General features: G+C 41.2%; 1 protein-coding gene across 1 annotated transcript in view; it reads right to left on the reverse strand.

Moving 5' to 3' along the window:
* Positions 1-16,774, reverse strand: part of PARP2 (poly(ADP-ribose) polymerase 2) — a 212,149-nt gene that overhangs the window by 9,710 nt on the left and 185,665 nt on the right. Inside the window, exons 14-15 of the mRNA XM_069760573.1 lie at positions 7,414-7,548; positions 2,907-3,031 (exon numbers count right to left, since the gene is read on the reverse strand). Coding sequence (XP_069616674.1) covers positions 2,907-3,031; positions 7,414-7,548 — 260 coding nt within the window. The remainder of the gene's footprint in view (positions 1-2,906; positions 3,032-7,413; positions 7,549-16,774) is intronic.

A 16,774-nucleotide genomic window follows, 5' to 3' on the forward strand; every position in this document is an offset into this window, starting at 1 on the left:
ACCGCCCATATTGACCCTCTGATAATCCGCCCCTGGAAGTAAGTGACGGAAGTGTGCGGGAGCAGGAGGCGGACATAGTGCGGTGACCAGGGGCGTCTGACTTGCCGGCCCCGGGCCCCCTGTCTGCGAGCCAGATACGGCCATCAAAAGAGCCATATCTGGCTCGCGAGCCATAGGTTCCCGACCCCTGATTTAGAGGGTCAGCTGAATATAAACCCGGACTCCTTTCTGACCCTTAAACTTCCACTTCTTTCTTTCCCCAGAGGATGTTCCCTATTAAACTTTCTCCTTCGAAAGGAAGGTTTCCTAGCCTCAGTAGGGAATCCAGGAAATCCCTTCTTTTTGTCATCTGCTTTCTCCAAAATGTCCTCCAGTTTCTGTCCAAAGAGAAACTGGCCGTCGCATGGGATGGAGCAAAGTGTATTTTTTGACTGCAGATCCCCAGGACACCCCTTAAGCCATAAGGCCCATCTTACCGCATTATATAGGCCCGCTGACCTAGCAGCTAGTCTCACTGAGTCTGCAGAAGTGTCCGCAAGAAAAGCCGCTGCTCCGTGCAACAGAGGCATATTGGCCAGGATTTCATCTCTTGGGGTCTTAATTTTAAGCTGCTCCTCAAATTGTTGCAGCCAGATCATAAGGGAGCAGGCAGTACAGGTTCCAGCTAATGCTGGCTTCAGACCCCCCAAAGTTGCCTCCCAGGTGTTCTTAAGTAACCCATCTGCTTTTTTATCCAGCACTCCAGAATCCTTAAAGGGTAGCGATGACCTCTTTGAACCACTCCGTCAATTTTAGGGACTTTATCCCAGATCTCAGAGTCTTTATCCTCAAAGGGGTATCTCCTCTTTGAGGATGAGGGCAAGGTACTAGACTTTTCCAGCATTTTCCACTCCTTATTTATGAGTCTTAACTGGAAAGGTGCGCTTCTTCCTTTCCTCCAAGCCCCCAAACATTATATCCTGCAGAGACTTAGATGTTCTCTCCTCCTTCAGACCCATTGTTGACCTAACTGGTCTGACAAGCCTATCTGTGTCCTCATTGGGGAAGCACGGTTTGCCCCTATATCACTGTCCGAGGAGGACAGGGATTCACTATGATATTCTCCCACAGACTGTGGAGAAACATCAGACACAGTAGCGACCTACTGAGCTCATTTCTTCCCTTTCTTTAACAGGGTCTTTAGGGAACCTTCAACCTCAGCTTTGATCACAGGCCTAAGACTTGCGGCGAAGTTAGGAGTCTCATCTAAGATAGTTTTCTGGATGCAGGTCGAGCAGAGACTCTTCTACCAGTGGACTGCCAGCGGGGTCTTACATAGGGCACGCTCCCTATTTTTCTTCTTGCTGCCAGCCTAGTGATTTAAGCAAGAAAATGTCCCTTACTAAAAAACGGTGACACTCACATAGATCACTCACCACCCGCTGTCACATCAAGGGTACCGGATTCAGAGGCTGATCAGGGGTACATATACATCCCTTCTGGATACCGAGGAGTCCTGCGATCTTTCATTCCTTTGACTTGGACGGCTGTCACTTGTTTTGTTTCAGCTGCTCCCTTTAGTATGCCAGTACTGGTGAACAGGCACTGGAAGTGGTGAATGCTACTGCTGCAATGGCTGCTGCTGTCTTCTTAAGTCCTCCATAATGGAGTGAGCTTTAGACATAAGCGCCTCTCGTGTGGTCATCCCTTCTTTTAAAGGCAGGATCCACAGCGCTTCTCCTCGGTTCCGCCTCCTCTGGACCTGAAAAGAAAAAGCCCTACCCCCTCCACACTGCCCCCACCAGGACGCACTGCATGTCCACGCGTCCCGGCCGGCATTCTTGCCCAGGGCGCTGCCATCTTGCTTCCGATGCACCCCTTCTACCGTCACCGGGCACGCCCATTCCCAGTGTACCTTGCCCGTGATGCCAGGGGAGTGTGTCCCTGGAAGCCTGCCTCACCACGGAGACTGCAGCTGGAAGATGGAGGTAGGAGAGCGGCGCGGTAGATTTAGACCTGCAAAGCATGAAGTCTGTGCCGCCCGCATGTACAATAAGGCCACACTTGGACCCGTGGATGGCGCATCCAGCACCTGAAGGCCGGCATACAAGCACAAAAAAATAAACTTTACAACCTGCCCGGGTTTCAGCATGAGGTCACCCGTTCAGGACAGGAAGCCTAACTGAAGAGGGGGAGAGGTACTGCCCTTTTATTTCAGTAGGTTTCATATCCTGGCTGAGCGGATCCCTCTCTCAGGTGTGCTGTGATGGGTGAAGGGAAAAATACAAATCTGAAAAAATTCTCAGAAGATCCAGTGATAAGATCATTCATAATGCCCAAAAAGAAAACGTTAGGGGACAAGACTTGGGAGATCAAATTGCTTGTGTAAAAATAAGAGCACTTCTAACCAAAAAGTGGTATGCCCTGTGACGTAACCAAACTGAATGCAAAAAGGATCCTACCACTGCCTTCAACCGAAAACATGAATCACACAATGATGCTCCAATCTTTTTTAGCATTTTAGGGGTGTCATAAAGACAACTAAGAAATGCAAGTTGGTTTAGACGCAAATAGTCTGACAGACGGACTGCAGCAGCGCATATAGTGGCTTTAGTAGGCTTCCAGCTCTTTTCGAGTCTATTTTTAATTTGTAATAGAGATTGAGGTACGTAAAGAAAAATGGAAAAAAATATGATGTAAGCAATAAGTAATTTTCTGATGATCTTTTCTCTTCAAAATAAAAGGGCAGTTACTTTTCACTTGGGTGATATGGGTGTTGGAAAATGTTGTTCCTTGATTGAATCAATGAAGTTGTATTAAAAAACTAAAGGACAAATTATGAATCTGAGAACAGTTTGCAGAAATAAATCATTATAAACCTAAACTGCCTTACTGTATGTGAATTATTAGTTAAAAAAAACCCAGACCTGTTGGGTAGATCTTCTCGAAAGTTGCTTTTCCCATCTTTTTGCATGCAGAAAACATTCAGTAGTGTCATTGTGTAATCATTGTGGGTTGGCGCATGCGTGCTTTGCAAGTAGCGTTCAATAAGCTGTGGGATGAGTAAAGATGGAAGAGATCAGTCATTAAGTATAGTTGGCAAAAACCAAGGTTGGTTGATGGCATTTAAGGTTATTGTTCAAAAGTATATGAATTTATATTAACTTCAGGAGATGTTCAAACATAAAAAAGCAACCCATAACCGCCTGCTCCCAAATGGATATTCCACCAATGAGAATAGAAGCAGAAGCCAGGAGTCCTCCCGCCCTCAGTGCACTTGCAGTCTCACTTACATAAGATGACTTTCTCAGTAATGGAATATCTATTTGAAGCCATGAAGTTATTTTTTAAGTTTTACCCATCAATGTAATTGGTATGATGATCCCAAAGCTTCCGACAAGCTCACTTAACCCCAATGACAGTCACATAGTGTAAATTTACAACATATGGTTGCATCGAGAGTTTAGCATAGGGTTAGAATTGAACCTCCCACCATATTAGGCAGATGCCCCATAAATTACAGAGCAGGCATCAATCTACAACAGCAGCGGTTAGAGGGAGTCAAGACCGTGGCTGCTTAACTATTTAAATGCCCTGACAATCTCTGCAGCAACACTTAAACAGCGCAATGCAATCGTGTGGAACCAATGGATTGTCATGGCAACTTGGGGCCAGTTGAAGGGCCCTATAACTGCCATCTTGGTCCTCCTGTGAAGCCAACCCTGTGGGTGACATTCATAGGATAACACTACTTGCACTATAATACTGGAATATTGTGATCTTGCAGTATATAGTATAAGCGATTAGATGACCACAAGTACAAGTCCTCCAAGATGTATAATAAAAAAAAAAGTTTATAATTTTTTTTAAAGTATATGAATATATATAGGTTTTAAACTTAAAAAAAATAAAAATTATATATATATATATATATATATATATATATATATAATATCATATATGATATATGATTATATATATATATAATTACCATATTTTAACCTTTACCTTCATTCCTCTCGGCAGCCTTGGGCTTTCAGCCATAGAGGGGAGGGCGGCACAGCTTCAGTCACCACCACTAAGTACACAGTGAGTGGCGGCTATAACCAAGCTCCCACACTGACCGACAGCCGACTCTCAACAGTGCATTTGTGTTACACCGGCTGTCAGTAAGTATCGGGGCGTTGTTACAGCGGTCACTCACAATGTAATGAGAGCTCACTATGTACTGACCGGTGACCGAAGCCACACTCCTGCACTTGTAAGACTGAAGGCCAGAGACTTCCGGAAGAAATAAAGTTTATTATCCAGGCTTTCAGTGCGGCGACTGCTCAGGTTTAGATTCTTTGAATGTGGAAGGAAAAAATAAACAAAAAATTTCCTTGAGACCTAATTTTTTTTTACTTTCGAAAGGGTAACAGGAGAAAATGGAACATACAATCTGTTGTGCAATTTCTTCTGAGCATGCAGATACCCCATATGTGGGGGAAAATCTACTGTTTGGGCACACGGCAGGACTCGGAAGGGAAAGAGCGCTATTTCACTTTGAATGTAAAATTTGCTGGCATAATTAGCGGATGCCATGTGACGTTTGGAGAGCCCCTGATGTGCCTAAACAGTGGAAACCCCCAATAAGTGACACCATTTTGGAAATTCGATCCCTTAGTAAACTTATCTAAATGTGCATTGAGCACTTTGAACCCACAGGTGCTTCACAGAAGTTTATAAAGTAGAGCCATGAAAATAAAAAAAATTAAATTTTTCCCAGATAAATTTTTTTTGCCCCCGATTTTGCATTTTCATAAGGGTAACAGGAGAAACTGCTCCATACAATTTGTTGTGCAATTTCTCCTGAGTAAGCAGATACCCAATATGTGGAGGAAAACAACTGTTTGAGTGCACGGCAGGGCTTGGAAGGGAAAGAGAGCCATTTGACTTTTTGAATGTAAAGTTTGATGGAATAATTAGCGATTGCCATGTCGCGTTTGGAATGCCCCTGATGTGCCTAAACAGTGGAAATCCCCATGAATTGACATCATTTTGGAAACTAGACCCCTTAGGGAACTTATCTAGATGTGTATTGAGCACCTTGAACCCACAGGTGCTTCACAGAAGTTTATAATGTAAAGCCGTGAAAATAATAATAATAATGGAAAAAAAAACAACAACACATTTGTCCCACAAAAATGATTTTTAGCTTCAAATTTTGTATTTCACAAGGGCAACAGGGGAAAATGGACCCCAAAAAACTACTTTTGAGGCACAGTGAAAAGCTTGGAAGGGAAGAAACCCCATATTACAGTGTAGATTTTGCTGCACTTGTTTGAGGGTGCCATGTTACATTGGTAGAGCCCCTGAGGTGCCAACACAGCAGAATCCCCATTTTACAATATAAACTTCTCAATGAATTCATCTAGGGGTACAGCGATTATATTGAAACCACAGGTGTGTCACAGACTTTTATATTATTGGGCAGTGAAGATAAAATAATTTAAATTTTTACCACCAAGATTGTGTGTTAGCCCCAAGTTTTACATTTTCATAATGGGAAATGGGTAAAAATGGCACCAAAATGTGTCCCACAATTTCTACAGAATGTGGCAATATATATGGCTGTGCAGTACTACTTTGCCATAGGGAGAGAATCGGGAGGGACGAAACACTATTTGCCTCCTGGAGCGCAGATTAAAGAGCCCCTAAGTGCTAGAAAAGCAGAATGCCCCCTGAAGTGACCCCATTTTGAAAATTATAACCCTTTGGGAATTTATCTACAGATGTAGTGACGATTTTGACTCCATGGGTGTTTTCCAGAAACAAGCAGCAGTGGATGTTGCTAAGTGAAAATTGCAAACTACTGATGTAGTGCCGAGTACATTATGCCCAGCTCATGCTTCTGGAGACATGTACCTGTAAATTAGGCAGGCTCTCATTACTACAGAAATGCCAAACATGTGGGCGCTAAATGTGATTTAGGCACATTGGGGCTCAGAAGGGAGGGGGGCATTTGGATTTGGAAGCCGAGAATTTGCTGAACTTCTTTTGGGGGGCAAGGAGCCATTTTGCTTTTCCAGAGGCTTTGTGCAATCAAAAACGTGGAAGCCCCCTATATTTCCATTAATACACAACGGACCTGAGTGAGGGCTTGCTTTTTTCATGAATTGAGTTGAAGCTTTTATTGGGAACATTTTACATAACATTTAGGATCACATTTATCCGGCGCTTTACACTGAGCACTTACTTTGGGGATTCCATCAAAATCTCCAGAGTGACGTGACAGATGAAATCCTTTCACTATAATGAGGTAGCAGAGTTACTCTGGACTCTGTCTGGCCTCTGTTCAGCGGTGTCCTTTTTAGAAGTGCACAAAACTGTGACCGATGGCACTTTTATGTAATTCTAAAAAGACTGACACCGCCCGATTACAGGGGCGGCGTTTACAGTGCCTCCATCTGCCTCATTATACAGAATCTTCTGCCAGAGGTTCCATCTGAATCACATATTTCAGAGATTTACATGGAAACCCTGGTGTAAGTGCTCAGCGTAGAGTACAGGATAAATGTGCGCCGAGCCTTACTGCGATCTTTGGGAGGTAGAATGAAAGAATCAACAGCAGGTGTAGAATTGGTTTTATTTATTTTTTATGCCGTTCCTCTTGTGGTATAAATGATTAGGCGACTATTCTTTGGGTCGGTGCAATTACAGTGATACCAGATTTATATAAGGTTTTTATGTATGGCTGCTGTCACATACTAAAAGACGCCTTTTATTGTGAGAACTAGTTTTTAAATCAACATATTTTGACAGCTATAATTTTTCCATATTTCTGCTGACAGAGTCAGTGACCTCTTGTTTTTTGCAGGACAAGCTGACATTTTAATTGGTACCATTTTTAGACATGACATTTTTTGATCGCTTTCTATTCCGATTGTTGGGAGACAGAATGAACAAAAACCTGCAATTCAGGAATTGCATTTTGTTTTTTTCATACCATTCTGTGAGCGCTAAAATTGATAAGGCAGCTTTATTCTTCAGGTGAGTACGATTACAGAGATACCCAATTTATTTGGGTATATTTATATTTTTTATGTTTTGGAGCTTTAACACAAACTAGTTTATAAAAAAAAAATTTTTTGCATTGCTTTATTCTGAGAGCTATAACTTTTTTATTTTTCCGCTGATGGAGCTGTATGGCGGCTTGTTTTTTGAGGGACAAGATGATTTCAGCGGTACCATGTTTATTTATATCCGTCTAATTGATCGCGTTCTATTCTACTTTTTTGTTAGGCGGTATGATGAAAAGAATTGTTTTTGTAATTTATTAACAGCATAAGGAAACAAATCAGCATTTTAATTGGCCTTATGCATTACATACTACAATTTAGATCTTACAGGTGAAATTAATTTTTCATTTTGTGTACTTTACATAACATTTACCTGAAAATCAGATGACTTTTTCTCTAAAGGATCCAAGTCACAGTGAAGCTGTCTGTATTGTCTGTCAATCGGATGTTCGTGGGACTTGAGATCTAAACTGGCTAACTTCACAGCAATCTGGATATCACCCAAAGCCTGGAGAAAAAAAAAGGATTTTATTATAGTGACAAAAAGACAAGGGTGAAATGACTTTTACTGTTCTTGTTGGGGTATGGTCAACTACTACGCCTCCAGTGGATAGCAGGGTGCTGCACAACAGATTCCCGGATGCCCTGACAGCCAGAGTTGCAGACTGTCACGGCAACATGGGAACTGTACTTTCACAACAGCTGGCTTCATGCAGGTTGCTGACCCCTGTACTATGGGAATAATGAAAGGGAAAGTGTCACCAGAAAATTAGTGTTTAAACCAGGCTTTTATGCAAGAAGTATTTTAAATAATATTTAGATTTTTTTATTTTATTTTCCATATTGTCGTAAAGAAAAAAAAAATCCATAACGACCTCTCCAGAGAGGGGACATTTCACCCTGACACTGGTTCCAAAAAATCGTGTTGCTGGATTTAACTTTATCGATCACCTATAACAGCACCACAAGAGAATTACAGAGAAAAATAAGAATTAAGGGAGGGACCACAGCCTGGAGCACCTTTCTCCCAAAGGATCAGTCTAAACTTCCCCGCATCTGAATATACAAATCCTAGGCTTAGAGTGTGGTTCTCAGAGCAGATCTCTGCTGTAATTACCTGGTCACTGCAGGAGGTCCTAGAACAGAGGTTAAAGTGTCAGCTCTCTCACTTCCCCAGTTATAATTAATCCACTCTAAAATGCTTATAGAAAGTGGAAGGAGGTTGCCAACTTATAAATCTGCTCGACTGAGACGTCCAATCTCTCTGCCCAGGAGGTTTTCACGGCCCTTGTGGAGTGAGCCTTCAGACCTTCTAGAACTGCTTTTCCACTTGCAGAATAAGCTAAAGAAATGGCCTCCCTAATCCACCTAGCTATTGTTCATTTTGAAGCCTTAACCCCCTACCTAGGCCCTGGAAGAACACTAATAATGAACTGTCTTTACTGCAGGCATTAGTAACACACAGGTACTTAACTAGACATCTCCTAATGTCTGGATGATTCAGATTTTTTGGACTAGAGCAAAAAGAAGGAAGAACTATCTCCTATAACCTATGAAATCAGGACGCTACTTTAGGTAGATAGGATGGATCGGGCTTCAAAATTACCCTGTCCTCTAATATCTGTGTAAATGGTGGAACTCTGGAAAGGGCCCGATTGTCACTGACCCTTTGGGCAGATGTAAAGGCTACCAGAAGGGCTGTTTTAAGAGAAAGAACCTTAGCAGATGCGGATTCAATGAGCTCAAACACTAACTCTGTCATAGCTCTTAAGACTAGGTTTAAATCACGTGGCACTACTTTCTCTGTTAAAATGGACCTGTATCTAGATGAAGCTCTAATAAATCTAAACACCCAGTAATTCCCTGCTAGATCATAGTTATACAGGGCCCCCGGAGCTGACAGCTGGACTTCGAGGGTACTGGTGGAAAGTCCTAGTTCGAGACCTTTTGGCAGAAACTCCAGAATATGACTCACTAGCTCTTTGATCCCAAAGAGGTTAGAAATTTCCTCCATGTTATGGCATAAAATCTTGTCATAGCTGCCTTCCTACTTTGAAGAAAGGTTGAAACAAGATTAGAAGAGAAACTTCTTTCTTTTTTTTTATTTTTATTTTTTAACAGAACACTCAAATTCCACGCTGTTAAATGAAGGTTGACTGCTTGTGAATGGAGCAGCGGCACCTGTGAGACAAGATTCGGAACCTCCGGAGGAACCAAGGATCGGTTTATTCCCATGCATTGGGAACATCGCACACGGTTTTTTAATTCAAAAACATGGAGAAATGTATAGAATTTTTAACTACTTTACAGAAAATAAATGAACATTGGTCTGTTCTAAAAAAAATAGTAGTGTCTACATTTGTCTTTACAAACTCACAATATGTACGGTACTATTTTTGGATGATTTAACGTTCCTGTGAATCACTAACCTAATGTTTAGTTGTATCCCCACATATTTTTAGAACTGGTTCAAATCTATGTTGCATAGAGTCAACCAACTTTTGGCACCTGTTAACTGTTATTCCAGCCCAGGATGCTTGGCAAATGCAATTTTTTTGCATTTGTTGGATTTGCCTCAGAAACGGCATTTTTCATGTCAACCCACAAGTGTTCTATCGGATTAAGGTCTGGGGATAGGGCTGGCCACTCCATAACATCAATTTTGTTTGACTTGAACCAAAATATTGCTTGTTTACTGTTGTGTTTAGGGTCGTTGTCACCCATTTCAGGGACACATTCTCTTCAGTGTAAGGCAACATGACCTCTTCAATTATTTTGATATATGCAAACTGGTCCATGACCCCTGGTATGCAGTAAATAGGTCTGGCACCATAGTAAAAGAAACATGCCCTTATCATGATTCTTGCACCACCATGCTTCACTGTCTTCAGTTTACTGTGGCTTGAATGCAGAGGTTGGGGATCATCTGACGAACTGTCGGCGGCCCTTAAACTCAAAAAGAACAATTTTTCTTTCATCAGTCCACAAAATGTTTCTCCATTTCTCTTTAGACCAGTTGATGTGTCCCTTGGCAAAATGTATCTGCTTCAATACATGTTTTTTTTTAAAACAGTGAGGGTATGTACACACGTCAGGATTTCTTGCAGAAATTTTCCTGACAAAAACCGAACATTTCTGCCAGAAATCCGCATGCGTTTTTACCGCGATTTTTAGGCGTTTTTGGTGCGTTTTTTCCCAAATGCATAGAATTGCGGGAAAAACGCAGAAAGTTCGCAAAAATAATGAACATGCTTTTTTTTTTTTTTTTTTACCGCGATGCGTTTTTTTCGCGGAAAAAAACGCAACCATGTGCACAAAACATGCAGAATGCATTCTAAATGATAGAATGCATAATGTATGCGTTTTTAATGTGTTTTTATAGCGTTTTGAGCGCAAAAAAACACGAAAAAACCTGAACGTGTGCACATAGCCTGAAACTTTGCAGGGTACTCCTTGCTAAGAGATTAGCCTCACACAGGCATCTTCTAACTGTCACATTACTCTCAGGTAACTTGAGACTGTCTTTGATCATCCTGGAGCTGATCATTGGCTGTGCCTTGGCCATTCTGGCTATTTTTCCATCCATTCAAACGATATTCTTGCATTTTCTTCCAAGTCTCTCTGGTTTGGCTTTCCATTTTAAAGAAACTCCAAAAGATGTATGAAAAGCAGCACCAGTGTACTTTCAATGAAATCCCTGTAACGGAAGGTGGTTCCCTTCTACGTGAGCTATTCAGCTTTTGTCACTTTGATTCAAATTGATCTGCATTTATATAGACGGATCCAAGACATTAGAAAAAATATGCGGCACTCAACAAAAGCATTTGTGAAGAAAGTCCTTTATTCCATCAGACAGTTACAGGACATTAGAGGTGACTTGGTAGGTGGCATGCGGGGAGCGAGTGAGGAGGACGACGGCAGTTTTGCGTGTCTACTAGTGATGAGTGAATATACTCGTTACTCGAGATTTCTCGAGTATTTTTTAGTGCTCGGAGTTTTAGTTTTTCTTGCCGCAGCTGAATAATTTACATCTGTTAGCCAGCATAAGTACATGTGGGGATTCCCTAGGAACCAGGCAACCCCCACATGTACTTATGCTGGCTACTAGCTGTAAATCATTCAGCTGCGGCAAGAAAAACAAAATCTCTGAGCACAAAAAAATACTCGGAGGACCCCTGAGCGTGCTCGGGAAACCTCGAGTAACGAGTATATTCGCTCATCACCTAGTGTCTACGCTTCAATTGGTCCAGGTGAATAATTTGTTAGAGACACTCCCTTTTTAAGGGCTAGTACAATTGACTTAAAAAGAAAATCAAAGAACATGTGTAAAAAACAAACACATTGTAAATTAATCAAGTAAAACTAAGAATTACAATCTTTTACAGTATTGTGACATTAGAGAAAGACAGATAAATCGATCTTATCATTGAGTGATAAGGACCTTGTGCTTGTGTCTTTAGAATCCATCTAGCTTCTGGTCTAAGCAATAAATTAGGATTTCCACTTTGTGAAGGATATTTAACTATTTATATTCCTGCAAAGCGTAAGGTCTCTGGGTCTGAATTATGGTGAGTTTTCATACAGTTAATTAAGCTCAAAGAACCCTTTCCTGAGGAAATTTTTCTATAATGCTCCTAAAATCTTGTTTTTAAGGGTCTTATTGTTTTATCTATACAATAAAATTGACAAGAGCAAAATAGGATATATATGACAAATTGTGTACTGCATGTTATGAAGTCTGTGACTATGTACAGTTGAACCAATGCATAGGATTAACAGTAGAACGTAAATGGTAGCTTGGGCAATTGCAGCATTTGAAATTGCCCTTAGGTGTGTAATTTTGTAACCAATTTTTATTGGTTAGAATATCACCTATGTTGTGGGTTCTTCAATAAGAAAATATTGGTTTTAATATTCCCATGTTACCTAGATCTTTGTCAGTGTACAGAGTATGCCAATTTTTTCTTATGGAAGCATGTATCACTTTATCCATTGTGCTGTGCTTAAAATGAAACATAAAATAGTGTTTTTTGGTTAAGGCTACGTTCACATTAGCGTTACATCGGGCGCAGCTGCGGTGACGCATGCGTCATGCGCCCCTACATTTAACATGGGGGCGCATGGACATGCTTTGTCTTGCGTTTTGTGACGCATGCGTCATTTTTGGCGCGTCAGGGCGCAGAGGACGCAGCAAGTTGCATTTTTTTGCGTCCAAAAGCAAGCCAAAAATGGACGCATGCGTCACAAAACCATGCATTTTTGCATGCGTTGCCGACGCAACACACAACAACGCAAATGTGAACGTACTCTAACTGATTCGGTTATAGATTTTTTATTGTTTTGAAAAGTACCGTATTTTTAGGATTATAAGACACACTTTTATGATCTCCAAAATTAGAGGGAAAATCTTATAAACCGAACACTGTTCTTACCGAAAAGTCAATGCTACGGGCCCAGAGCTGGGGGTATTGCGGTTGCCCAGCGGTGGTACAGCGGCGAGTGATAGCCCTGCGGTGGCAGCATATGGCGGCTGCCATTCTTCTTCCAGGGTCCGGCTTTTAACTCGGCGCAGATGGAGGAAAGCCATATCTCCATCCGCGCCTGCCTGTACGCGATGTCTCCAGGAAAATGGCCGCAGATGCGGCGCAGATGGAGATCTTGGCACCAAAATCTCCATCTGTGCATGTGCCACCCTGGCAGATATTTTCTCGGAGTCCATCGCATAGTAAACCGTGCGGGGGCTCTGGGCTTTCACAAAATGTCAGCGGAGCCCACGCACCACTGGACACCAGCAGTGACCCTGCTCGACTGCGACCTGCACCACTCAACACCAGCAGTGACCCTGGGATCCCGCTTCACCAAAGCCACCACCCCCCAAGTAAGCAATAAGAAGCCTGGATTGTAAGAAGCACCACCATTTTATTAAAAAATTTGGGGTGTGCCGTATGAACCGCAAAATATGGTAAGTCTGTATGTGATATAGAAGAAATGCGATCATTGTGCTTCATCTAGGACTGAGGATGGAAATGTCTGAACTTTGTCTGAAATGATCTTTTAATTCCTGCATCTGTTGTTCAAACATGATTTCTGTATTATTAATTTTGTGTAATCGCAGCATTTGGCTATATGGTAAGCTCTTTCTAGTGTGCAAGGGGTGTGCACTCCTATAATGCAATAACATGTTTGTTGAATTGGGTTTTCGAAATGATTCAGTAATAATCTGTCCTTCATGTATTTTTAGATTTAGGTCTAGGAATTCAATAATATTCCCAGCAAAATGTGTGGTTAACCTCATATTTTCTGCATTGATAGTGTTTAAATAATTTACAAATTCATTAAATTGTTCTGGTGATCCAGCCCATGTCAAAAATACATTGTCCACATAACGGTGAAAGGAACGGATGTATTTTAGACATGGGTTGAAGTGATTTACAATATATTTGTCTTCAAAAACCGCTAGAAAAAGATTCGCAAAAATGCATGCCACCGGTGTCCCCACTGCAGTCCCAACTAATTGAAGGAACCATTTGGCCATGAATGTGAAAGCATTATGGGATAAGATGAACTCCAAAGCTTCCAAAATAAAGTCAACATACTCAGGACTTTTATCCGTATTATTGAGGATTTTGTTAATTGCCTCTAACCCTGCCTTATGTGGGATTCTTGTGTAAAGATTTACAACATCTGAGATAATGGCTCAATCAAAGATCCTATTCCCAAAACCAATTCCCAAAATAATCAGGTGGGTAACAGGTGTAGATAATGATTTGTGATCCTTCAGTATGCTATACCAGGAAGGATTGGTAGGATATTCAGGAAAGAGTTTTTCAGCCATATTTTTTTTTAGAAAGTATTGCCCCCTATCTACCTGTTTTCTCAATAGAGTTCTTAGTTCATCTTTAAACTTCTGAGTAGGGTCAATATTCAAAGGTAAATAAGTTTTGCCATTGTTTAACTGGTTTAAGGTATCTGTTATATAATACTCCTTAGTGAACATTACAAGGTTACCACCCTTATCTGCTTTTCTGAACATCACATAGTTCCATTTTTCCATTTCTGATAACGCCTGTTGTTCTGCTCGGTTTAAATTATTCGTTGTGGTTACTGGAATAAATCTACAGCATTGCCGGGAGATATAGTTGATATGTGTGTTGAAGAAACACCTTTGATGAATGGTGGATAATCCGCAAGTTTATTGTTGTTAACAATGTTTGGGGCTTGTGGGTTAGCTAAACTTAAAAGAAGTATGGTATCATCATGTAGAGCAGATTTATTAAACATGTCTACACTAAAACCCAAAACCCAAGTGCTTGGGATTACTCCTGGAAGACAAGATTGCAGAACATCAGGTTTTTTTCTCTGCATAAGCTTTACTAAGGTGCATTTTTCTTATAGTCTTAAACAAATCAATTCTAAAGTCGGTTAAATCAAAAGGTTCTGGAAGACAAAAATTCAGTCCTTTTTTCGGTACATTAATGTGGTCCGTTGAAAGTTGTTTATCCGTGAGGTTAATTATTTCATTGCTCTGCAAGCCATCCGTTACTTCTTCCATGATACTGGTTTTCTTTTTGGCCCGTTCCTACGGTTTCCCCCCCCCTCTTCTTGTTTGCTTCCTAAAGGGGTTACCATATATACTCGAGTATGAGCCGACCCGAGTATAAGCCAAGACCCCTAATTTTGCCACAAAAAAGTGGGAAACTTAATGACTCGAGTATAAACCTAGGTTGGGAAATGCAGCAGCTACTGGTAAATTTCAAAAGTAAAAATAGATACGAAGAAAACTAAAATTAATTGAGACATCAGTAGGTTAAGTGTTTTTTAATATCCATATTGAATCAGGAGCCCCATATAATGCTCCATAAAGTTTATGATGGCCCCATAAGATGCTCCATATTAAAATATGCCCTATATAATCCTGTATAAAGGTTAATAATGGCCCCATAAGATGCTCCATACAGATATTTACCCCATATAATCCTGCACAAACGTTGATTATAGCCCCGTAAGATGCTCCATACAGGCACTTGCTCCATATAGTGCTGTACAAACGTTGATTATGGCCCCATAAGATGCTCCATAAAGATAGTTGGCCCATACAGTGCTGCACAAACGTTGATTATGGCCCCATAAGATGCTCCATACAGACACATTTGCCCCATATAGTGCTGTACAAACGTTGAATATGGCCCCATAAGATGCTCCATAGAGAGATTTGCCTCATATGCTATTGCTGCGATAAAAAAAAAAAAAAAAAAATCACATACTCACCTCTCGTCGCTCAGGCCCCCGGCACTTTCAATATTCACCTCTCCTCATTCCGGCACAGCTCCGTCTTCAGCGCCTTCTGCACTGACGTTCAGGCAGAGGGTGCGCACTAACCACGTCATCGCGCCCTCTGACCTGAGCGACACTGCAGAAGATGCTGAAGACGGAGCGGCGCTTGGTACGAGAGGTGAATATTGCGCAGCGCTCCCCCTCCCCATTATACTCACCTGCTCCTGGTGCGGTCCCTGGTTCTCCAATGCCGAAGCTTTTTCCTGTACTGAGCAGTCACCGTTACCGCTCATTACAGTAATGAATATACGGCTCCACCCCTATGGGAGTGGAGTCGGGTCCATATTCATTACTGTAATGAGCGGTACCATGTGACCGCTCACTACAGGAAGAAGCTGCGGCGCCGGGATAACCAGGGACCTGCAGGGACCGTGCCAGGAGCAGGTGAGTACTATTAGACTCCCCTCCCCTGCCGACCCCTGGGTATGACTCGAGTATAAGCCGACTTTCAGCCCCCAAAATTGGTTGAAAATCTCAGCTTATACTCGAGTATATACGGTAAATTGTTTGCATTTGATTGATAATTGCTACTACCTCTTTTTATACAGTCCCCTGTGGCACTGGAATCTGAATCTGTAGTCCAGCCATCTCCAATGGATTTTTTCTGTGCGATAAATTTTTGGTTGCAACTTCTATTGTAAAAACGTTTTTTGTTCCAATTGAAAATATGTCCCGTATCAAAATCATTCTTATCTCGCAAGAATTTTTCTTTTTTGTTTTATCTCAAATTGTGTCAATACAAGTTTTTTTTATCAATTTTTTAAAAACAATTTTTTTATTTGATTGTCCATTTCAGTTTTTAGTTCTTGTCTCGCTTTTTTTAATTGACTACTTAATTCCTTATATTCCTCATTGCGAGATAGTACCAATCGTAATAAATTCTTGGAGCATTGTAGATTGATTCCAATTCTTTTTGAAAAACTGGGTCATATTGAAATTGTGCGATTTCTTTGAACACATGTAGACCTTTAGAAACACATTCTGATTCAATGTAAGATTTCAAAAAATTACCGTATATACTTGAGTATAAGCCGACCCGAGTATAAGCCGAGACCCCTAATTTTGCCACAAAAAAATGGGAAAACTTAATGAGTCGAGTATAAGCCTAGGGTGGGAAATTCAGGAGCTACTGCTAAATTTCAAAAATAAAAATAGATCCCAATAAAAGTAAAATTAATTGAGACCTCAGTAGGTTACGTGTTTTTGAATATCCATATTGAATCAGGAGCCCCATATAATGCTCCATACAGTTCATGATGGCCCCATAAGATGCTTCATAGAAAATATGCCCCATAAAATGCTCCATAAAGTTTATGATGGGCCCCATAAGATGCTCCATAGAAAATATGCCCCATATAATGCTGCATAGGTTGATTATGGCCCCATAAGATGCTCCATAG

Source organism: Ranitomeya imitator, chromosome 1, assembly GCF_032444005.1.
Source record: "Ranitomeya imitator isolate aRanImi1 chromosome 1, aRanImi1.pri, whole genome shotgun sequence".
Taxonomy (NCBI): domain Eukaryota; kingdom Metazoa; phylum Chordata; class Amphibia; order Anura; family Dendrobatidae; genus Ranitomeya; species Ranitomeya imitator.